Raw genomic sequence first — 23,342 nt, forward strand, 5'->3', positions numbered from 1 at the left:
TAAAAAACTATTCAGAATACATACATGTATGATGATCATTCATAGCTACTGAAGCATCTAAAGGTCCTCTCTGTTGTTTCTCTCTCTGCTGTAGATTACAGAGCGGGAGCTGAAGCCGGGGGGTGCTGGTATCCCAGTGTCGGAGAAGAATAAGAAGGAGTACATCGAACGCATGGTGAAATGGCGCATCGAGAGAGGTGTGGCCCAGCAAACCGAGAGTCTGGTCCGCGGTTTCTATGAGGTACGAACGCTACACCCGAAATGTGTTGGAAACGGGAAGGAAAGGAAACAGTTGTGCCCTCGGGCAAAAACAGACAGACAAACAAACAAACAAACAAACAAAATAAACTTTAAAACTGAACATATGATCTGAGTTCACCGCTAGTTTTGAATGGACTGCTCCTGAAACGCTGCGGCGTCAACAGTATCAGCGGTGAATAATTTACGGATAGCCAGTCCAACATCAGTGATAATAATCATAATAATAAGTGTTTATATGTACAGTGATCTCAGATCAGAATGTCTGTAAGTAAAGATAAACCCTCATTTATTCAAATACTCTTTTCTAACTAATCCTTGACAGTACTGGACAACAGATAATCACACATCAGTGATTAAACAAAACATGTGTACCTGATCTAAGCTCAGAGCAGACTTCAATTAAAATTACACTTAAAGACTGTGATCAGATTTACTTTGATGGCCAGAGAACTGTCTAGCTTCCACAAAGACACATCACAGAACCTGATGCCTGTGTGAAACTATAGCTCTGGTTGATGAATGTGATCTGTGTGTGTTAACAGGTTGTGGACGTGAGGCTGGTGTCTGTGTTTGACGCTCGTGAATTGGAGCTGGTCATTGCCGGCACTGCAGAGATTGACTTGGGAGACTGGAGGAACAATACTGAGTACAGAGGAGGTACTGCACTGATCCAGGATCAGTTTTAATGGTGTTTCTAGAAACAGTGAAGCAGCGCTGGGTTTAGAGGACCTGATGCGAAATGAGTCATCTGAGTCAAAGATTGTTAGAGGTGCACTGCAGATTTGGTTCTCCAGAGGATGTCCTGACATATCGATCCAACTGGCTGTTTCTTTCCGTGCAGGTTACCATGACAACCACATCGTGATCCGATGGTTCTGGGCCGCTGTGGAGCGTTTTAATAATGAGCAGAGACTTAGACTTCTTCAGGTACTGCACGTGTGCGCGCGCACACACACACACATACACACACACACAGACACACATTTTTAGTATGTTGAGTCAAGTGGATTCAAACTGCAATATCAACTGTATTCTACAAAAAAAAAAAAAAAAAAATGCATTCTAAGTGGACACTGAACTGAATTTAATTGAATTCTGTGTTCAGCACAAACTGAATTAATGAACTCTCCATCTCAGTTAGTGACATTGGTCTTAAAACTCCTCTCTTTGACATGTCTGAACTGCCTCGTGGTTTTGCAGTTTGTTACAGGCACCTCCAGTATTCCCTATGAGGGCTTTGCCTCTCTCAGAGGCAGCAATGGCCCACGGCGCTTCTGTGTGGAGAAATGGGGCAAAATCAGCTCCCTCCCAAGGTACTTCACACCTGCAAAGTCCTGAACCAGATTTGATGTCCAGTATGTTGGTATAATCAACAGAATGTGAAAAAGAGCGCTATCTTTTAAAAACTTTTCTCTTAGTCCATTTCATGTCCATTCTTGTTCCGTACTGCCAACAACTTAATTCGTGAAAGGCGATTTGAGAAATTCGTTTTATGTATGAGGGGGGGAAAAGGCAGAATAAAAAAACGAACATATAAACAAACAAAAAACATCTAAGGCTGTCTCACTGATATCAAATATAACAATAGTTGTGAGAATACAGCAAAGTCATGCCCAGTGATTTTTATACCATAAATACTCTCACTAATTGTCACTAATTGCCAGTCTGGAATATTGCACTAGCTACACTAACTTCTCTCTCTTTTTTCTGTGTGTGCGTTTATGCGTGTGTGTGTGTGTGTATGTTCAGGGCTCACACCTGCTTTAATCGTCTGGATCTGCCTCCTTACCCCTCTTTCTCCATGCTGTATGAGAAGATGCTGACTGCAGTGGAGGAGACCAGCACTTTTGGCTTGGAGTGAAGCTACTCACTGTTTAGTCTCCAGTGTGCTCCCTTCCCATCCAACCAGACTGACTCACCATCCAGTACCCTTAACCTCTCTGACCCCTGCTCTCACTGCACTCTTAGTGCTCTATACCTCTATAAATCTATGGCCTTGCCTACTGGACCTACACATCCATTGTCTCCCCAGGCTCCTGCATGGACAACAGACCATCTTCAGATCCAACAGTTAGACCATCTTCAGATCCAACAGTTAGACCACCTTTGGATTCTTCTGGTGTACAAGCTCAGCTCTGACCCTTCAGAGTGGTGGATTGTATTTGATCCAAATACACACACATGAAAAGACGAAAAGACAGATATGTATGTGCACTCACTCTCTCTCTCTCTCACACACACACACACACACACATACAGACATAAAACGCAAAACACACACAAACAAATAAACACACACAGAGACACACAGACACAGAAACACATTCTGCATCAAATGTGTTAATGTAGACAACACACAAAACCAAGCATTCTAACTTTTCTTATTCTCTCTCTCTCTCTCTCTCTCTGTTTCTCTGTCTCTCTCTGACACTAACATATTTTCATTGTCCACATTTGCACGAGTAATACAGATATGTAGGTACACACGTTCTTCTTATGTACACCAACCAATCAAACACAAGACAGAAACACAGTTATGCAAACACTTTCGTAGACTTTCACACACTTCCCTGACTCTCTCATTCAATGCCACGGGAATGTAAAAAAAAATAAAAAATAAAACTATGAATGTATGAACTTTAAGCACCTCACCTGTGCAGGGCGGGATGACTACTCTCTGGTTTAAATGGGTGCATGACTGACTGGAAACTCTGGAGATAGGAGATCTACAGGCTGTTAATATCTGGTGTAAAGTCTCCAGTTTGGATCTGGAAATCAAGTTAAAAAAAAAGAAAGAAAGAAAGAAAGAAAGAAAGAAAGAAAGAAAGAAAGAAAGAAAGAAAGAAAGAAAGAAAGAAAGAAAGAAAAAGAGTGGCATTAGATTCAAAGTGATGTCCACAGATAAACACTGGGGGGCAGCACTGAGTCTGCTAAAGCTGTGTTTGGAAGCAGGGGCACAGCCAGGATGGAAATGCAAGGGTTCCATTTGTGAAGCCGCATTCAGCTATACTATTCTAATTGTGACGATGCACCAAAGATAGTAAACAAAAACAAAAATAAAAACTAAAATACATAGTGTTAAGGCTGATGTCAACAGGTTCAGGCCACAGAAAGTGTCTGTTTGGTGTGAAATCAACACAAGCAAACCTGACGAGGATCAATTGCAATACCTTTAGATGGGATGGGCGATACAATGCAGCAGTTTCATTGTAGATCCCAGGAACATGAATAGAGTGGAAAAGTTTTACAATTCCTGACACAGTATTCAGCTGTCTCTTATCTGTACAAACAGGAGAAAAAAATAGAATACGCTATTCTGTAGTACTGACAGGTGAAACAATTGATCAATCAACTTTATTGTCATACCAACCAAAGTCGTTAGGAATTTGCCTCGGGTCACTCAGGATAACAACACAATGTCATGCAGTCAGAGCATAACAACTTCATCATCAACAATGCAAGCTATTAATGTACATTCCTACATGCAGACATTCACCAAAAGAACAAACATGTCTAGTCTCATGGAAGGTTGCCTTGTATCTGTGAGAATATGACTAACTAAAGCAAACAGAGTAATGTTAGACTAACTCTTGTACCTGTGTATTTCTGTCCTCACTGCACCCCTGCTTCAGATTACCCACTGCTGTGGTTCTGATGGAAGTGTCCAATTATTGCCAATCCAACAGACAAGGATTATCACAATTCACTAAAACACACACACACACACACACACACCCAGAGCAGTCACATGGAGCAAGCATATATTTGGGTTTTAATACAGATCACTAAGGACTGGATCTGTTCTAATCGGAGTGCTCCTGCTCTCTGTATAGCTGAACTAATGCCTAATTACTGCATGCAAGGTCTGGGAAAGCTGTACCTCAGTTTGACCAATAGATGGTGTCGTGTCATAGCTTGATGTTGCATGCTGGCGATTAGTGAGCCAACACACAAAAACCCAGATTAGGTTTTCTTCTTCTTCTTCTTCTTCTTCTTCTTCTTCTTCTTCTTCTATTCTTTTTCTTTTTCTGCATGTGGAGTCGCTGTAATGACGAGCGTTGGCAGGCATGGGGATAGACAGAAAAAAAAAAGAAGAGTCAGTTTCATTTTCACTTGTTTCACTGTGAACTGATCCAAACTTTCACATTTCACCAGAGAGGTCATGGGTCAAAGGTAATGGTTGAAATATAGGTTTGCTAAGATGAAGTGAAAGGAAGAGCATGTATGTTTTTCATGATTGTGTCACTATCTGTAAATATCTGTACTATATGTTTGTCTGTTCTGTCTTGTGTTGAAATTATATTTTGCACTGAATGTCTGAAAGGCTTGGGGCTAGAATAGTCTCTCTTTGTCTGTCTGTCTGTTTTCATATCCCATTATCTCCGACACCAAAAACGACTCGTATAGCAACAACAGTCAAGTTCTCGGCTTGAATAGTATATTCACTGCGTCTCTTCGACTGAGGCGTATTCTGCTTAAAAGAGGAAACGTCCGCGACACATTATCTGTATTTGCTCAAGTGAGATCAAAGGCCACACGAGCGGACAAGAATACTGAGAACTCGAGTGTCAGAACTTCACACCATATCGCCTGTATTTTTCCATTTCAGACTGAGCACTATTAAAGGTGTCGATAGACGGGGCAAGTTTTCCATGAATTACAAACATTTCTGTGTAGTGTTTCTAAAGGTTTTTTTTAGTTGCATCTAGATTTAAAAAGGAGCAAATGAAACTAATCTGTATTAATTACACACACACGCATAACGATAATAATAATGACAACAACAACAACAACAACAATAATAATAATAATAATAATAATAAAAAATAATAATAAAACCGTACTATATTATAATACACAATAAATGTAAAGAATAATGTTGTCTCTTAAGAGTAAGATGAGCAAAATTGTACATATTTTACATTAGATTTTATTTTCTGGTTGTGCGCTTACTTCAAAAACACCTTCAAACTTTGTAGAAACAGATAAGAAATCGCACGGGCTCCGTTTAATTTTTCTAAAGCCCCCGGGCACAGCTGAATGAGTGGTTTTTGTTGTTTTTTTTTCCCTTGGATGCCTGCCACTATGTGACGTACTCAACACATATTGCCAGGCACAGTGAGCTGCCAAGTAATCTTTTCACAAACCGCCAGACTGGGGGAGGGAGACCGGCGGGAGAAAGGGTTGATTTAAGTTAAAGCAAAGAGACAATGTTGTTGGAAAATTAGAGATTACTGAAGTTGCTTATTAGAGACAAAACGCACTGTGGTTTACGGGAGTTCATCTGTGTCTTGACAAGCAGTACTGCAACTGGTGTTGGTGTGTGAAGGACTAGTGTCAACTCACGTCATACAAGGAACTTTGAAAAGAAGTGACAGCATCAAGGAAGGATGCGTCTTCAAGTGAATGCAAATGAATTTTGACAGTTTCTGCTTGAGCAAGGCTACCGGTACTTCTTCTAATTTAAAGTTAATCTGGGATCCGAACACGGAGCAACTTTTTTTTAAAATTCTTTTTACTTTTTCCTTTTGCTGGATAGCTAACGTTAGCTAGCTAATCACCGACCTTGTTTTACAAAGTTAGCTGGGTTAGCTTGTCATTGCTTTGTGTTGTTGCTAACCAACATACCGCAAGGTTTTAGTAAGCTCGCAACATCGCACTAAAATAGCATGTATTCTACATATTGTAACATCATACTAGATGGTGTTACAGCTCAGGGAAAATCAGTCTTTGACAACTTTTTAACTTGTAACACCGACAGGTTTTCTTACCTAACGTTAGCGAAACAGTTAACCAGCCATCCGACAGGTGTTCAGTTTTTAGCATTGCTTATCAGCTAACCTGGTAAATTTATCTATTTATGTATAAAAAAATAAACCGGTGGTCCTAACTACCTACCGTCCATCATTTGAAATAAACAAAACTAAAAACTTCTTCCGACATACTTTTTGGAACTTTTTTTGATTCATAATCATGGCTCGGAGACGATTGGACAGTCGTAGTGGACCTACGGGACTCCTTGGAGAAATTCAGACCCAGATAAGCACGGACGTTTTGGAAAACCATTTTGACATAACGGGCGAACTCGGAAGGTCTGTACTTATCATTGTCTCTCGTTTCTGCACTTTTAGCCCTCGACTACGTCGTCTTGGAGTCGACTCAATTAATGGTTGTTTCAAAGCTCAGGCTTTTAGTAAGAGTGACTAGGTTTTAAGACGAAGTTACCTTCATATATAGTTGCATGTCTTTCAAGTGTAATTTATAATTATAATGTCCAACATTTAGGGAAGTTAATACTTCTCGAGCTCCCGAGCCTGGCAGGATGTTACGCTTTACAGATATAATGTCCGTTAATACATTAAACTGATGTGAGTTTGCATGTTTTGATGGAGACAATGGAAAGACTCGCTGACTCGAGATAGTGTAGACTCAATAAAGTGTTTGTATGTGGAGAAAGGTCCACTATAAAAAATATGTCTTCCGCGCGATGTTTGTCAGATGATTGGTTGACTTTACAGCTTAATGTTATTTTCTGCATACTGTACTTTGACGTGCTGGTGCAGTGTGACGAATGATAATGCAGCAAGTTGAAAACGGTTCAGTGACCCATTGGCTCACACCAGTACTTTGCACATTATCAGGGTAGTCAAACGAGCTGAGGTTACCATGAATTTATAAATTATTCATTATGAAAGACTTTGTTTGGTTCGAAGAAGACAGAATGTGTTTTATCCGAAACAGAAGAGAGGTTTGATCTGTTGGAGCGGAGGTGAGGCATTCTAAGCATTGGTCTCCATGTCCTCTCCAGCTATTGCCTTAGTGCTGTGTCCGTTCCTGTTGGAGTGTGACTGAGTATTTTGTCTCCCTGTCTCATACTGTTTGTGTGTACGTCTGCGTATTGAGGCCAGTTGCCATTTGTCAGGCTTTAGGTTCACAACAAGGAAATCAAGGCCTGTGGGAACTATATTTTGTTCTTGACCCAACAAAGAGGAAGTGACTCCAGCTAGTTCTCTCTCTTGTTTCTCTCCATACATACATCGGCAGTTTCTGGTCTCTCTCTCTATATAGAAATGGTTTTGTCACCGTTTGGGTCAACATGTTTCCTTAAACAGGAAACACCCCTCACACTTCATTTGCTATATAAACACACAGCTTTGTTCAGCGAAAGTCAAATGAACTGTGCTGTTAAAAAAAAAAAAAAGGGAGAGAGAGAGAGAAAGGAAGAAAAAAGGTACACACACATGTGGCAATATATGTGGGTTTGTTTCACTACTCTTTCTAAATCATTTGGTATGTCTTGTGAAATGTCTTGTGAGTCATATGTGTGTGTGTGCGCGTGTGCTCAAGCTGTTGGCACCATATGACTGATGTGGTGTTCTAATTTGACCATATCACTAATGTGCTGTTTTCATTTGAATTGTATCCAATGGCATGGTACCTTTAAGCCAACTAAATAAGTAAACCAGGAGGACAAAGGGTTGAATATTTATCTCATGCCTCAGAGGACTGACCTCATCAGTTAAAGCGAATGTAAATTCATATAAAGTTAATCATTGACTGTCCTGAGGCGTATCACAGGTTGGAGTCTTAGAGAAATTCCCTTTCTTTCCGAGCTGACTCAGATTGTTACTGTCCGTTTATCGTGAAGTGTCATAAATAGCAGTGAAGTTCTGCCAAACACAGAGAGGGGAAATATGATTCCACCATCATTTTTCTGTCTACTAAGTATGTAAAAATCAGTTGGGTCAGGTAACCAGTATTTATATAAAACAAGGGCTCACTAGTCATTTGCAGGCTTTTTGTTCCTCTATAATGTTAATTGTCGCAAATGTTGTCAAATCGCTTTTTGCCTTATTTACACAAATTTTTGTTGTTTTTGTTGTTGTTGTTGTTGTTATTGTTGTAAACATTGATTCCTTCTTTCTTGTCTCTTTCTCAGAGGCAAATTCGCAGTGGTGAAGAGATGCGCGGAGAAAGCCACGGGGAAGGTGTTTGCGGCGAAGTACCTGAAAAAACGCCGGCGGGGTCGCGACTGCCGAGCGGAGATCATTCACGAGATGGCGGTCCTGGAAGCGGCGCGGAACAACCCCCGCGTGGTCAATTTGCACGCCGCCTACGAGACGGACCACGACATCATACTCCTACTGGAATAGTGAGTTTGCACGAGAATCTGCACACTGGGGCTCTTCTCTTCCTTAGCACGCCTGCCACCCAGACTCTGAGTTTGAATCCAAACCACGACCACCCTGGCTCTGTAGCATAAGTCATAGCTGTAGTGTGAAGGGTTGGATTGTGACCTCAGACCTGGAGTGAGTGAGATGAAGATGTTGTGTATACAGTTGTGACCTTTTACGATTGCTTATCTGATGATGTCATTTCTAAGAGTGAACGTGTGTGGGTATGGGCTTGGCTTTTCTTTTTTTTTTTTACTGAGTGAAAACAACAAGCACTCAAGTGTGTGTGTGTGTTTGTGTGTGTGTGTGTGTGTCTGTGTGTCTGTGTGTGTGTGGACTTGTGTGCATGTGCACGTGTGTATTTCTCAGTGCGGCAGGCGGTGAGATCTTTGACCACTGTGTGTCTGAGGAGCTTTTGCCTGAGGCCCAGGTCACTCGTCTGATCAGGCAGACTCTGGAAGGTGTCCACCTCCTACACCAGAGTGGTGTGGTTCACCTGGACCTGAAGGTCAGTTCATGCTCCATGACTCAGTCTGTAGGCTCTGCATATGCTGGCCACTCACGTCTGACCATAGACTTACTGATCTAGTCTCGCTCTCACTCTTAGATACACGTGCAGGTGATCGAGAAAATAAAGAGAAACACCTAAGGGAAAAGGACTCTTATTTTGACGTAGCCAAATTGAAAGTAAAATGATTGGTAATTATTGGTATAGAATTGCTAAAATAACATAGTAGTACATCTGAATATATCCGAAACATTCAATACCAATTGCCAGTGTGCGTCTGCTAAAAAAGATATTTTGAGATCAAGTGTTTCTCTCTCCCTCCGTCTCAGCCCCAGAACATCCTGTTGACCACACTCTCTCCTCTGGGAGACATTAAGATCGTGGACTTTGGCCTGGCACGTCGACTTGGCGCCGTGGGCGAGCTCAGAGAGATCCTGGGCACACCGGAGTACGTGGGTAAGCTTCACACACTCCTGTGCTCACACTCAGAACGCTGACGTTTTACAGAGTTTCACAGACACAGCACATTCTCCACCTTGATACCACTGACAGAAAACATGAATATGCCTGACTCAGTCCCGTACTGGGAAGAGTCCCTGTTGGTGGTCTTGGTAGAATTGAATTCTATTGTTGTGGATGTAGGTAAGCAGCAAAGCTATCTGGTGATATGACGTCACACAGCTGAGGTGCTTATCTTTTTCTTTCTAGCACCAGAGATATTGAACTATGAGCCCATCACCACGGCGACAGACCTGTGGTAAGTTGTGGTCTGATTTACCGCCAGTGATTGTCAGTAAAACTTAATCCACACAATGTGTGCGAGATAACTGCTACTGTTTGGATCCGCTGTTTGTTTTTGTTTGTGTGTGTTCTTTTCTTTGTTTTGTTGTCTTTGTATCAGTCTGTGTTTATGTTTTTTCTTCCTCATCCATCGCAGGAGTGTTGGAGTCATTGCCTACATGCTGGTGACAGGAGAGTCTCCGTTTGCGGGAGAGGACAAACAGGAGACTTTCCTGAACGTGTCTCAGGTTAACGTGGACTACAGCAGCGAAGCCTTCTCCAGAGTCTCAGAGCTAGCTGTCGACTTCATCCGGAAGCTTCTGGTCAAAGCACCAGAGTGAGTAACACAGGTTTTTTTTCAAACGTTGACTTCCAGAACAGTTACTCATCGCACAGACTTAATCTGGTGAGATACACACACACACACACACACAATTATCTGATTCACCCGTGTTTCCTCTGCTCCTCACAGGGACCGCCCCAGTGCTGCGGACTGCATGACACACCCCTGGCTGTGGCCGCCATGCCCAGGTCTGGAGCCCACACTCCCCGTGCCGCGAACCCTCAGGGAGAGGAGCAGCGGAGGCAAGTGGGCCATGCCTCCCGAAGACACGGAGGACAAGGAGAACCTTCACGACTCCCCCCATGCCAAGAGGTTCCGCTTCGATGAAGACGCGCCCGTTTTCACAGAGGGCGACCTTTGATCGATGGAAAGGAAACCGCGCTCTTTCTCTCTCCCTCTTTTCTTGTTTTCGTTCTCTGCACCAATAGTATCCGTCCTTCTCATGACAGAGTGAGGGTGCTATAGTCTCTGTGAAATTCTCCAGCCAGCACCAAAGATTTAAACACATCTCAAAGGCTGGAGCTAACTGCTGCAATATTTGGTCTTTATTACTAAATTATATAATTTCATCTCTTTTCTTTTCTTCAGTTGTGGTTATTGTATGTTGTTTTAAACATAGTGCTGTGGTTCGGTTTATTTGCTGTCCTCCGTGGACATGTTCGGGTAAATATGTTTCGGTGGGATTTACAGCCGGCCTATTATAAGTGACTTCTTTTTTATGCTAGAATTTAAAATTAAACCTTCAGAATTAATGAGGCCAGTATTTAACCAGTCCTGGAAAACACCAACTACTGTCATCCAGTGTTTTTTTCTTTTGTGTCCAAAATGCCAATGACACCATTAAAGCTTACACTGAAAGGGACCAGCAGTGCAAGGCACAGAAAAGTATTTTAATATATTTTTGTATTGTCGCCTTATATTTACAAGACTTATATATAAAAAAAAAGGGTATAGGCTATGCTGCCGTTTTCTACAGATTTTTTTTTTTCTCCCTCTCTCTCTCTCAGACAGGTTAGATTTCTTGTGTTTCTGATTTTCCTTTATGGTGATGTATCTTAAAAAGACAAAAAGAAGAAGTCTGTGCCTGTGTGCCAGTCTCTGGGCATGCAGACTATGCAAGGTCTTGTTAAAACATGACTCAGTCAGTAGATATCTTGCCGAACCCTATATTGCTCAATGTTCCTTGTAGTCAGTGACTTGAAGAATTGCGAAAAAAAGCACTCCACCTTGTTTTGTCTAATTGTTACTGTTTTTTGTTTTGTTTTTTTTTGCCCCAAGATGATAAATCTATGCCAAAAAAAGGGGGTTAACATGTAGATGAGAAAAAAAAGAACATTTTCTAATGTCTGTGTGTTCAGTGTTAACCTTTTTCTTTGTATTTTCTTTGTGCTGATGCTGTTTTCCTCTAAGGTTTTTTGGGTTTTTTTTTGTAGGTAAGGTACTGTGGGAAACTCTGGGGCCATTTAACAGTGGTCAAGTGAAAAAGGCTTAGACCATGAGCCTGTAGTAACACCCAGTAGTAACCTATTACATTCCTTGTCTCAGTGTGGTTTTTCTAAACTGTGTTTAATTTATTGTTCATCGTTGATTGTTAATCTGAAGCCCTCTTTTCTGAGGGTCAGGCGTGACGGCACAGGTCGTCCGCCTGTGCGGATCCATGTGCCTCCTCGATTTGTGCTTTACACGCTCATACGAGATCTTGATTTCATTAGCTGGATCGAAAGAACTTGTTTATTATTTTGGATAAGATATTAATGAATGCTGTTCTCATCCGTTAAACTGCAGGTTTGAGGGTTTTTTTTGTTGATGTTGTTGTTAAGAAGGAAAAGTAAGGTTTTGGTGTATAAGAGAGATAAGAAGAGAAATGAAGAGGTTTGCAGCTAAGTTGAGGATTTAGTAGTGGCTTCTGATTATGTAGGGGAGGTTAAGTTGGATTTGAGCCAGTAACAAAATGGTATCTGCAGGCCACTGCATGGAAGAGGATTTCTCCATTGGCTAAAAGTCAGGGCTGTGCAGTAGGCATGCTCCTTAGCGGTTCTCCTATTGGACAGTTTTGACATGAAATGACCCCGCCTTAAACGGTGGCGTTTTATGTCAGGAGCTGTTTTGTTTAATGAATTGTGAGATGGAATCGGGATTATTAAGTGAAAAGCTTAGATTATGTTTTAAAAGTTGTGTGAGGCAACCCAGGGTTGTGATTGGACGTAGATGTTGTAAATGTGAGAAATACAGAATGCAGTGTTTAAGATGAGTGTTTGTATGACAGTAAGAATAAAACTGTACCATGACGAAGGTAGTGAACATGAGAACACAAGTGAAGGTATTTAACGAGGGCAGAACCAAAAGCAGAAAATTAAAAACGGAGAGGACATAAATGAAACTATGCTGATTGGTAACTCTGGGAACTTGTATGAAAATATTGACTTTTTGAGTGGGTGGTAAAACTGGAAATGCTTGTGTGTGTGTGTGTGTGGGAGGGGGGGGGGCAAGGCCTAAAGATGAGTCCCTTCACCATAGTGCTTGTCTTTGTTTGAGGAAGTGAAAAGCTGTGTGTTTGTTTGCATGTGGGCCTCAGGGTTTTCCTGTCCATCTTACCAGCCACCGCACATAATACCAGCCATTGTCCCCAGTGACGGGTGTCTCCTGTCACAGCCATGCACGCGCACTCTCTCTTTCTCTCTCTCTCTCTCACTGTATGTTTAAAGGGAACTGGAATCCACGTCATCTGCCATCATGTCTGGTCACTTCACTGGAAGACTATGGGTTTTTTTAGATTCATTCAGATACTTCAGAGGAAGTGACATCTTTAGACATACATTTTTATCTGTTGGTGTATTTATGATTGTCATCTCTGACTTCTTTCTGCATCTTTTCTTTTTAAGTGAGCTTGTTTGTTTTACATTGTCCATTGGAATGGTGATGGGAGACCAGTAATAACCAGTACAGTGAAAGGCACAACAATATTATTCCTTTGAACAGAGCTATTTGTTTATTTTGAATTTTATAACTTTTGTATGTACAATATCTGTGGCTTAAATATATTTAATTGATTTGTAAAATACTGATTTTTCTCATTTGTGTTCAGATTAAAGTCTGTTTTAACAAAGTCATGAAAGGTACTATACTTAAATTTAAGCAGCAAGCTGCAGGTTTGGAATATTGCTCAGGTGTCTGCTTTGAATGAAAATAGTATGCTTTGAACATGGTAAAACCGTCATTAATTCTTCAAATAAATCATATTATTAGCCAGATGTCAGCCAGTGCAAATATCGTTTCTCATCATTAATGTTTGGCCTGCAAAGTTTCACATCAGTTCACTCTTTTGCTTCTGTAAATTCGAAAGCGAAATCTGCCGACGACGGTATTTTCACCGTGTTAAACCTGTTCTAAAATGGAATTTCTCTGGGAGCGTGGGGAGATCACCCGATAACAGCATGTGTGTCTGCCTTTCTTCCCTCTCTATTGGCCAGCAATACTGACAAGTCATCAAGAAAACCAGAACTGTGCTACAGTATATCGTTATCTGGTTACCTTACCGAATGTTTGTCTCGCGGTATCAGCGGACATAGCTAATACAACGGCAAAATGCGTTGAATCTCTGTGTCTAGAGTCCCGCTGTTGGTTTAACCGCTTGGAGAGGTCGAATCGGCTAAATTTGACTGAAGACGATCCAGTGTGAGGCCTAATAACACAAAGGCTCTTGTGTTCACACCACTGATGTCATTTCCATCTGTTGTGGAGCAAACACACTATTATGTCTTACTGTGTCAAAGGCAAACTTTAGTTTTTCTTCTGCTACTTCATAGCGTTGATAGCTAATTTCCCATAACGGTCGTGATTTTGAATGACCATGAAGGCTGATTTGTTTTATTTCAGCAAAAAGAGCATACTGCAAACAAATGGAATGGAAGTGAAGCAGAAAGTACATTCATTAACGTTTCACGCGTGTCAAATCTCTACTGGCTCACTGGCTTTGACATAGCTTACGCCATACCACAACAACCAAATTAGTACATTACACAGTGAGTAGCCATTTGGCGCATCAGCACAGAGTGTTGGATCCTTATAACTACAGATTATTATAGCACAAGACATCTCCCAACTACCTGCATGTATGCGGCTTAGCCTAGAAGCAAGAATTAAGATTATTTAGTCTCCCTCACAGAGAGATTGTCCTTAATACATTCAATTACACTGAGAGGCTACTCAGCAATCTTATTAAAGAATAAGGTATGAATAACTAAACCTTATAGTTAAAATAAGCTCTGATTTTTTTTTTTAACAGTTCACCCATTTAAAACAAGTCACATGTGGAACAACTCTATGCTTTTCACATTCGAGGGGGAGGGGTGATGACTTGCGAAGTATACCTCATTACAGGAATATATAACGGCTTTCAGAATGATGCAGTTTTAAATAGAAAGTGCTGGACGTTGACCGTTGACCGAAGAGCTCCAGTTCACGACGACGAGAACCATGTCGGGACGTCCCGTCGACCCTCCGTCTTCATCCCAGTTCTTGTCTGGGCCTATCCAATTCTGGCCCCTCGGATCCATAAGTCCTCTTGTCTTTTCCACCGATCACTGCAGATCTTTGACCGGGAGTGCACTAAAGAGAGCGTGTTTTCATTTCCTTGTTTAAAAAAAAAAAATCAGTCCTTCAGTATCCAACAGGTTGGTCCTGTTCTAATGTGTAGTCTATATTAGCAAGCCCCTTATTCTTAAATTAGAATCCACTTTTCTGGACTGGCGACTGGTGAAATAAACAAAGCGTTGAGGAAACAGTCTCACTGTAAGTGGCAGAACTTAAAGGAGACAGAGATGCTCTAGTAAGACTCATTACAAGAGGAAAGTAACATTCAATCATAGGTTTACAGATGTCATTATAAGTGCATGCGTTTCAGCTCACCTGAAATGTTAAGAATTATTCGAATACATTTGGTATGCAAATTCATCTATGAATGGGAAACATCGCAGTTCTGATCAAATGTCTGTTCCTACAGGTGCATACACAGCCCTTTGGTTACACAGGCAGAGGTAATTAAAAAAAGAACTGAAAATATGAAATTTTAAATTGTACTTTTAAATTGTAGCTTAAATATGACCCCACAAAAACAGTAATGCGAACCTTAATTCTTTTGCTGTGGCTTCACAGGCCTATAGGTTAAACTCGTTTAAAGTAAAGCTTTTTTTTTTGTCTACAGATCAGCAGAACAATAGAAGGTACGAAAACCCCCTTCTGCACTTTGTGGAATACTGGAGGTTTTCGCCTCCCTAAGACTTAACGGAATTTCTTTTTCTCTTTTTTTTTTTTTTTTTGTGCAATACAAATGCAGTCATGGATTGAGCGCTTTTGTCAGGTTTTGGCTCTCAGGCACGATTTGGGGACGATATCAGAACACCTCGATGACTCTGAAGTGGTTCTCGATAGACGCCGGCTCGTCCTCGAAGTGCAGCTTGTGGCTGAGACACGCGCCCAGCTCCTCCAGCGTCTGGACGAAACTCCTGTGCTCACGTCCCACCCACGCCCTCATGGGGTCACGCACCTCGTAGGGCGTGACGTGAGCGTGCAGGGACACTCCGCTGGTCGCCAGCTCGCCGAGAGCCTGTTTGTCGGTCACCCACGTCTCGCTGCCCCCCGGATGCCCTCCGTCCAGCCAGTACATGTCTGACACGCAGTCCAAGAAGAGTTTGAGTTCTGGGTCAGCCCTGGCTCGCGACAGCTCGTACACCATCTGGTTCAGGACCACGCAGCCCTTGCTGAAACCCACTACGGTCAGGGAGAAACCAGGCGGTAGCGGGGCGGGGACGGCAGTGCTCCCTAAGGGTGGGAGTGGGTTGGGTAGTCCCGCCCTCTCCATCCCATGGCCCAGGAGTGCCCTGAGGTGCCGGAAGGCTCCATAGTCAGGGGTGTGCTCCGGGGCCCCAAACAGGTTGCTCTCCACGAAGTTCTGATAGCAGCTGAACTTGTGCAAGTACATGCGCGAGGCGCGGATGATCCAGACGTGGTGGCCTGGGAATCGGAGGCCCAAGACCAGAGCCACTCTCTCCAGGCTCCAGGACTGCCACTGGGCTGCCTCAGGCTGGAGAGCCATCTCCTGCTGGAAATTCTGGGATGGAGGAAGAAGAAAAATAGGATGTATGACAGGAAAGAAGTGCATTAACAAGCTATGTGCAGAAGGTTGGAGTGTGTGCACGCACGCGTATGTCTGAGAGAGTGTAATATTTCTGATTGGATTCATGTGTGGTTTGAGCTGAACTACCAATAACTATGACTCAGTCAGTTGACTGACAAGCGTGTCCATTAGTTATCTCTGAGGGTAACACTCATGCAACGCATGCCAGGAATACTGAATCCCCCTGGGAATATTAAACACTATGTGACAACAAGACACATACAATGTCCCAAAGGGAACATCATCACCTCGATGAGGAATACAGGGACACTGTGGAAAACTGTGTTGATCTGAAACAATGTGAAAGCCACCAAAGGCCAAATCTGGAACACACTGGAAGCTAAAAATAGGATCTACACAGGTTCTTATTAAAGCTATAATCTGTCTAGTGAACAGATTAAAACTACCTTAGATAAGATCATTAAGTCTAAGGGGTCAATACATAAACTATAATCCTTGGTTGCTTTAAACCCATGAAGAAGTTGTAATGTGCATGTATATTATATTTATTGTATACACACACACACACACACACATCTATATTACTGTATAAAATGAAGTGAAATTACAGCACAGACATTAATTTATGGCACTGGAAAAACACTTGTCTTTACTGCTAATATTTTACTCATAGTCACATTAATTAAGTTTGCTAAACGATCGTTACTGTTGTTTAACAAATGCATTGCCAATAATTTAGATAAAGTGATATGCAGCGAGTGACGATGTAAATCGACAATTTATTTCATAGAAAGAGTCTGAGGTGCAGAACTACATTATTCTTTTTACTAGACAACGACACAACATAACCTCCATGTGAAATCAAATACTTTGATTGGTACCAATCAATAACCCCAACAGACATTACAAGTTTGTGAAATAAACCATTCGGGATTACCCATGTTCTCCTTCACCAAGATGCTTTGTAAATAACACGAACTAAAGATTAATAACCGCCCCGTCATCTTATACACGTTATTTATTTTATTTATTATTTATCTACTATTTAAAAAAAAATTAAAGTAACGCGACAGTAGTCACGGCAGGTTCACGTGACAACATGGAGGCCTATAATGAAGCTAATGTTAACTCACTAACCTGGATATCTCCAGGAAAAAACACTACGTGCGCATTTTCACTACTCGCGGCCTTACTACCGGAGCCACCTAATCTCGCCGTTCCAGTAGCAGGGCTGAGAAGGAGTATATCGTTAACCCGGTGCTGTTCGTAGCCAGGGACGGCTGTCAATCGCAGCAGCTGAGGCGAGTTCCCCGGCCGTGCCCCAGCAGCCGTGGAGAGACAACATCTCGGAGACTCGGTGGAGGGTCCGGCTGCAACGCTCATCGTTTGTGCCACAGCAAAGAGCGATAAACTGACTGCAACGGAACGAATGGTTAACATGAGATTATTTTTTGCAAACGTTGCAGCAGGTTGTAGAAACCATCACTGGACACGGATTCGGCGATGCAGTGATAAAGAACCGCGAAACGGCAACATTTAGTTGTAAAAATACTACCCTTTAATTAGCACGGTTCAGTGTTGCAACAGATACTAATAAAATGCAGCAGACTAGCCCCAATATTGTACAACTACAATCTATTTTTTAAACTATAACATCGCAACGAACTTCGACCCTTTACACCGCCAAGTGGCGCCCGCAAACAGCGCTCGTGTGTGTGGTATCTCTTCACATTTTTGTGTTCCAAGAACTGTCGCGCAAGCGTAGAGAGCGGACAGAAAGAGAGTTTCCAGCAGTCGTATTTTCACCACCGATTGTGTGGCATGGACTCGTCTTTAACACGCCCCGCCAAGTCCCCTGCGCTATGATTGGTCGGTTCTCGTTAGTCGGCTGTCAGTTTGGTCCTCGGCAGGAATGGAAGTGCTGAGACGAAACGTACAGTGCTCTACACCGCGATAGTTGTTATTTTCACAACAGAATTTAGATCCTAAGAAATCCAATTTGACGAATCTGTTATGGTTCGTTTTTTCACTGCAGAATCTTAGCATGAACCGGAACTCCGGGTTAGCAGGCACCGACCAATAACAGCACAGGGAACTTAGCGAAGGGCGTGTCCCTACCGTAGATGCGAAACACGTCTCAAGCTCCATTGCCAGTGATAACAGTACAAAACCCGTATGTGGCGTTACCGTGCTTAACATTTAAGTGATACTTTACATACCTTTAAGTTTCTTAACTGAGTTGTAAAAGGACAAGGAATATCCACCAGGAGTTGGAACGCATATTTGGCTTTTAGCACTACTCAGTTGTGACATACTGTGGACAGGGACTGAAAGCATGAGAAATGGTACTTTAAGTGTCTTTCTGTATCGTGCACGTTTAAAAGTCTGTGCTTCATATGAGGTTGGCATATATATGTATATATATATATATATATATATATATGAAGCCACAGTGTTTGCTCTACTTTTGCATTAGTTTGCTTGTAATCTGCTGACTTGGTTTTGCAATCTTTGGACTTTTCCATTTTCGTAACCTAGTTCAAGGTTGCCTAGCACTGTTTGCGCCTGCACTTCGAAATTTCTGTACCCATGAGAGATAAAAAATGACCATAGTTAAGTGTTGTGACTGGTGATGTTTTCCATAAGCCCCTAACACAGAAGCACGTCCTGAGGTAAGGGCACTGTTTTCGAGTTCGGACGTTCAGATAAACTGAAAACTCAGCTATCCAACTGCATGTAGTGCTCAGGATGGAACTGGAAACTGATTTAGCACACACACAACTTTTGGCCTGTATTATCGGGTTTTCTCAGCTAAGTTCATTAACCTTGACGATATCGGAATCCGTTGTCCTGTTAATGCTAAACAAATATATTAACAGACCTGTGACTAAACTGCCATAATATCTGTCTGTGTACCGAAAGATGGCTACTCCTGCCCTGGGTCGGCGTTTGGTTGCCTGTCTCCTGAACATCTCTGAGGCCCGCAGGAAAGACTTGGTCGAGACCGTGGCCCGGGCTGCCATTACAGATGGAAATGGTGAGGCAACAATCAAACCATGGAAAGGTCTAGATCAGTAGGTGGAGATGCTAGGATTTTGCTCCACAGCGCCTACACAAACACATACTGACGTCGATGAAGTTCTATAGAGCCTTGAGTTTCCTAGTTATCATTTGCATACACACCATACTGTTAACAGAGCACATACGACCGATTTTATCTGTTGTCTGTAAGAATACCTTGCTATGCCCAGAGCATAAACAATGTTTTTAAGCTTTCCCAAAATTTGCTTTGCATTTTCTCTGTTCTCTCCACCCTGACCTCAGGGACCAGACGAGAGGGCTCCACAGTTCTAAACATCTTTAATGATTTCGACTACAACCGTTCTGTCATCACTATAGTCGCAAGCATTGACCTTATACGTGAGTCCTATCGACTTTTTTTCCTGACCCTCCTTTTTCTTGTAATTTATTGGTGATAAATGCAATGATTTTGAATTTCAGATTGCATTGAAGGAAATCCACCTTGTTCTATTTAGCCACACAGAATCTATATGAAGGCATAGTTTTTGAAACCTCTTTCAAAAAAGAAAGTTGGAAGAAGCTCTCAGTTTGACCATCAGTTTTAAGATAAAACTGAAAAAAAAACCTTGTAAAGTTCTCCGTTCTTTTCCTTTAACATTTGCACATTTGTGGATTGAACTCAGTCTTAGTTCAGAGCCTGTTTTGACCGGACAATCTAAACAATGCCTACCCTTGAGACTGCGACTTTTCCACTGTGGCGCATATCACAGTCTGTCTCCTGTCTTTGACCGTTGCAGGGGAAGCGGTTCTGTCAGCGTGTGAGCGGGCGTGTGCTCTGATCGATATGACAGCACACGCTGGAGTACATCCGTGTATGGGTGCTGTGGACCTGGTGCCACTCTATCCTCTCGGAGAGGATGTGGGTCTGGAGGACTGTGGGCGAGAAGCTCAAGGTTGGTCATATCGCCATGGTTACATAATATTGCTGTGGTGATGTTTGCCAACTGTTGGGTATTGTCAGATGTTTTGTCGGTTAGGTGTGCCACTTTTCATAAATGCAATGTCTGGTGCAACGTATATATATACGGCATGTAAATTTTCAAAGGTGTATCACTGCATTTGAATACAATTTGCTTGTATTCCATTTAAATTGTATTTCCTGTCGAGCTGGCATATAAGAAAATTTAACATACTGTCCTGTTAGATGTTTTTTTCTGACTCATGCCCTTGTCTTCTATAGCGTTGGCCTATGATTTGACTCAGCGTGTGGTTGGAACCAGCGCTTTTTTCTTCGGCTGGGCAGACTCCCCCCGGCACCGTGGGCTGGCTCAGAGGAGGAAGGAGGTAGGCTGGTTCCGGAAGGATCTGGACATTTCAGCCATAAAACCAGACGTCGGGTCACATCCAATAAGACGATATGGCCTCACAGGTTAATCAGCAAATCTCTGCAATTGTCTGTTGATCAAGATCATGATCTGTGGTTTAAATATATCTTGAACGTGAAGTGAAGAGCATAAAACTTGCTATGTGAAGTAAATCACGTGTCTCGTAAGGTGGCGCTCTTGTCATTTTCTCATCAAGAGCAAGCCAACGAGTTTTCCTCTCTCCCTCCCAATAGGCGTTGGTGCCAGCCCCTATGTGATGAACTGTAACGTGACCATAGACACCGAGGACATAACCGTGGGCCGGGGCGTCGCCGCAGCTCTCCGGGAGTCCAGTCCTGGAGGTCTCCCGGGGGTACAGGTGCTCGCCCTACCTCACGAAGGCGCCGTGGAGATCGCCTGCAACGTGGAGAGCGTGCAGGGTGAACCCCCGGCTAGTTTTGCGGACAGCGCCGCACGGTGGCCGACCTTCAGCATCGCAGGCCGACGCTTCTGCCACGCCCCGGCCTCGCTCATCACGGCACGAGTGGCGGAGCTGGCCGGGCGTAACGGCGTCGGCACCAAGGGCACGGCCCTGGTGGGCTTCACCCCACTCGAATGCCGCAGACTGGCAGAGCGAGCGCTGGCGCTGGGTATCGGGGAGTTCTGGAAGCAGCAGCACAAAGTTTTCATGTGATCATTCCTGTCTCTCTGGAAAATCTCTGCTAACACTTTATTTTACAGTGTTGCTCCCACACTGTTGATTTACTGGATGAGGGGAAACTTGATACCAATCGCTGAATGTTTAAATGGAATGGAAATGAAGTTACCAGATTTAACAGAACTGTGTAATTTGCCTGAGTTGGTGATCCTAATGGGTACTTGCTGACGTAGTTTCACAAAAACAGATCCAGCTATAGTGGTGGTCGGGAGGACCTCAGCACCCTGAGTTAAAGCAACTGTCCACTCTGTGCACAGGCAGAACCACTGCTGGTAACCAAGAGGGAACTTAAAAAGAGATCCCCTCAGTATGTGTGCAGTGCAGTGCACAGCAATACAAAAGGGCCCAGCAGAAATTCCTCCTTTGCCTTCCGTTCAGCATGGGGATTCATATTAGGATTTGTGAAATGATTTAATAAAAACATGTCAATGTGAAATCCAGGGACAATTTCTATGGAGAAATGGAAGCAAAGCAGCGACAGTCAATTTAAAAATATTCATTATTGATCACTGGTCTTTAAAAATGAGTGATTCATTTATTGAATTGAAATAACAGTGAAATTGTTTGTCAGCACGACAAACAGCACTTCTGTGGCTGGAAAGCTTATGGCATGCAGTCTCCCTGGACAAAATATGTGGCTTGCTTAGTCATGGACCAGCTCATTTGCAACACTAATATATATTTCATAAAAGGTCTGCTTAAATAAAAGACACCTTTCTTTAAATCCCTCAGATGTCCTGTCTCATTTAATCACAATCACCAAAACCACTTCGCCCTATCAGCTTCGTCAGCTGGCCACCTCAGGTCCTCAGGGATTTTCCACCTTAGACCTCCAATGTTCTCCGTTACCACTGGCACAAAACTGTTACTTCTGTCCCATATGAAATCCAGGAGAGGGGAATTCACATACACATTTTCTTTAGAGTTATATTGTATTTCTTGCCTTTTTTTTTTTGAAGTGTTTGACAGGGATGGATATTTAAATCAGTTGCTTGTTGCTGTTGTATGACCGAGCAGTGACTTCTGAGACGTTACACTGTCCACGTGAGATTGAGCAGGACTACAAAATGGCAGTTGAGTGGTTTAGGACATATGGGGAAAAATAACAGGGATACCAGATTCGGAATTCCTTTAGGATGAAACAACTTGCTGAAATTATAACGATCCCAGTGAAGCACGCTGACGTAATGTATGCTTTGGACTTTGCGGCTAATGAAACTGCCATCTTGTATTTTGATGGAAACATTCGCTCCCTTTATATAGCACTGATGAAGTTTATGATTGATTACTAGACTTCATAGTGAAGTACTTTTTAAAAGGACAGTTTCCCACATTGTAACTATATATCACCAGCCTTAAAGTGAGTTATCCTCTAATTTGCCCAAATCTTTTTTTTTTTCCCCCTCTCTCCTGTATTAAAGGGTATGATTTTATATGATATATTTAAGACACTGGGACATGGAGCATGATCCCTTGAGAGCTGAATGTGTGTTCATAAGAACCCAGTGGTTGAATGCGTTTGAAATGACTTCACAAAGGCCGTAGTGGGAGCGGACTGCCAGTGGGGGACATGCATACTTGCCAGTGGTGGTTCCCAGTTAACTACAGGGAAATTTATGAAACTTCCAGAAGGTGGCAAGTGATGTGTGTTCTATTAAAGAGCTAACCTGTCATGTATGTATGTGTAGAACAGTAAAGGTTGCAGGCATTTGCCAATTATATGCATCGCTTGAAAACCATTTGAAAGAGAAAAAAAGAAAAAGAAAAAAAAAAACTCCCCACACATCTAGCTGTCTGCATAAAGCTGTGAGATGTGGACTGAGGAGAGCATCTTGCAGTCTCTGAGCGCCCCCTGTTGACAGTCTTAAGCTAAAGCTGTCTTCAGTGAGGCGCTTCATTCTGGCTTAGTAACCAAAGTAAAGCCATTATTCCACAGTTACCGATGTCTGGGACAAGCCCTGGATCTAAAGTTTGATTTTATTTTCATGATCGTGTATGACAAGAGTAATAAAACACATATGGAGACCACAGGGTTAT

At 42.5% G+C, this 23,342-nt stretch overlaps 4 protein-coding genes across 6 annotated transcripts in view; 3 read left to right on the forward strand and 1 right to left on the reverse strand.

Annotated features, from left to right (window-relative positions):
* The window catches only part of hecw2a (HECT, C2 and WW domain containing E3 ubiquitin protein ligase 2a), a 17,165-nt gene extending 15,043 nt beyond the window's left edge, over window positions 1–2,122 (forward strand). The window contains exons 25-29 of the mRNA XM_030786363.1: window positions 95–241; window positions 804–918; window positions 1,103–1,188; window positions 1,462–1,574; window positions 2,011–2,122. Of these exons, the coding sequence (XP_030642223.1) occupies window positions 95–241; window positions 804–918; window positions 1,103–1,188; window positions 1,462–1,574; window positions 2,011–2,122 (573 nt within the window). The remainder of the gene's footprint in view (window positions 1–94; window positions 242–803; window positions 919–1,102; window positions 1,189–1,461; window positions 1,575–2,010) is intronic.
* Window positions 2,123–6,192: 4,070 nt separating this feature from the next.
* stk17b (serine/threonine kinase 17b (apoptosis-inducing)) lies at window positions 6,193–10,593 on the forward strand. The gene is made up of 7 exons (XM_030786998.1): window positions 6,193–6,353; window positions 8,201–8,413; window positions 8,805–8,943; window positions 9,273–9,399; window positions 9,652–9,700; window positions 9,881–10,060; window positions 10,196–10,593. Exons 1-7 carry the CDS (start codon window positions 6,235–6,237, stop codon window positions 10,425–10,427), a joined length of 1,059 nt encoding a protein of 352 aa, XP_030642858.1. The 5' UTR covers window positions 6,193–6,234; the 3' UTR covers window positions 10,428–10,593.
* A 3,317-nt stretch (window positions 10,594–13,910) lies between these two features.
* c10h2orf69 (chromosome 10 C2orf69 homolog) lies at window positions 13,911–17,897 on the reverse strand. The gene is made up of 2 exons (XM_030787126.1): window positions 17,340–17,897; window positions 13,911–16,175 (listed from the first exon to the last, which is right to left on the reverse strand). The coding sequence occupies exons 1-2, from the start codon at window positions 17,640–17,642 to the stop codon at window positions 15,459–15,461; spliced, it is 1,020 nt and encodes a 339-aa protein (XP_030642986.1). The 5' UTR covers window positions 17,643–17,897; the 3' UTR covers window positions 13,911–15,458.
* A 479-nt stretch (window positions 17,898–18,376) lies between these two features.
* Window positions 18,377–22,023, forward strand: ftcdnl1 (formiminotransferase cyclodeaminase N-terminal like 1). 3 transcript variants are annotated; one of them, XM_030787078.1, is made up of 7 exons: window positions 18,377–18,547; window positions 18,741–18,874; window positions 19,125–19,239; window positions 19,527–19,622; window positions 20,021–20,176; window positions 20,464–20,652; window positions 20,842–22,023. In XM_030787078.1, exons 3-7 carry the CDS (start codon window positions 19,125–19,127, stop codon window positions 21,279–21,281), a joined length of 996 nt encoding a protein of 331 aa, XP_030642938.1. In that variant the 5' UTR covers window positions 18,377–18,547; window positions 18,741–18,874; the 3' UTR covers window positions 21,282–22,023. The 3 variants fall into 3 exon arrangements, with proteins under 3 accessions (XP_030642938.1, XP_030642937.1, XP_030642939.1); XM_030787079.1 differs by having other exon boundaries at window positions 18,449–18,547; window positions 18,849–18,874; XM_030787077.1 differs by lacking the exon at window positions 18,741–18,874.
* The last annotated feature ends 1,319 nt before the right edge of the window (window positions 22,024–23,342 follow it).

The sequence above is a fragment of the Chanos chanos genome, chromosome 10 (genome assembly GCF_902362185.1).
Source record: "Chanos chanos chromosome 10, fChaCha1.1, whole genome shotgun sequence".
Lineage (NCBI taxonomy): Eukaryota > Metazoa > Chordata > Actinopteri > Gonorynchiformes > Chanidae > Chanos > Chanos chanos.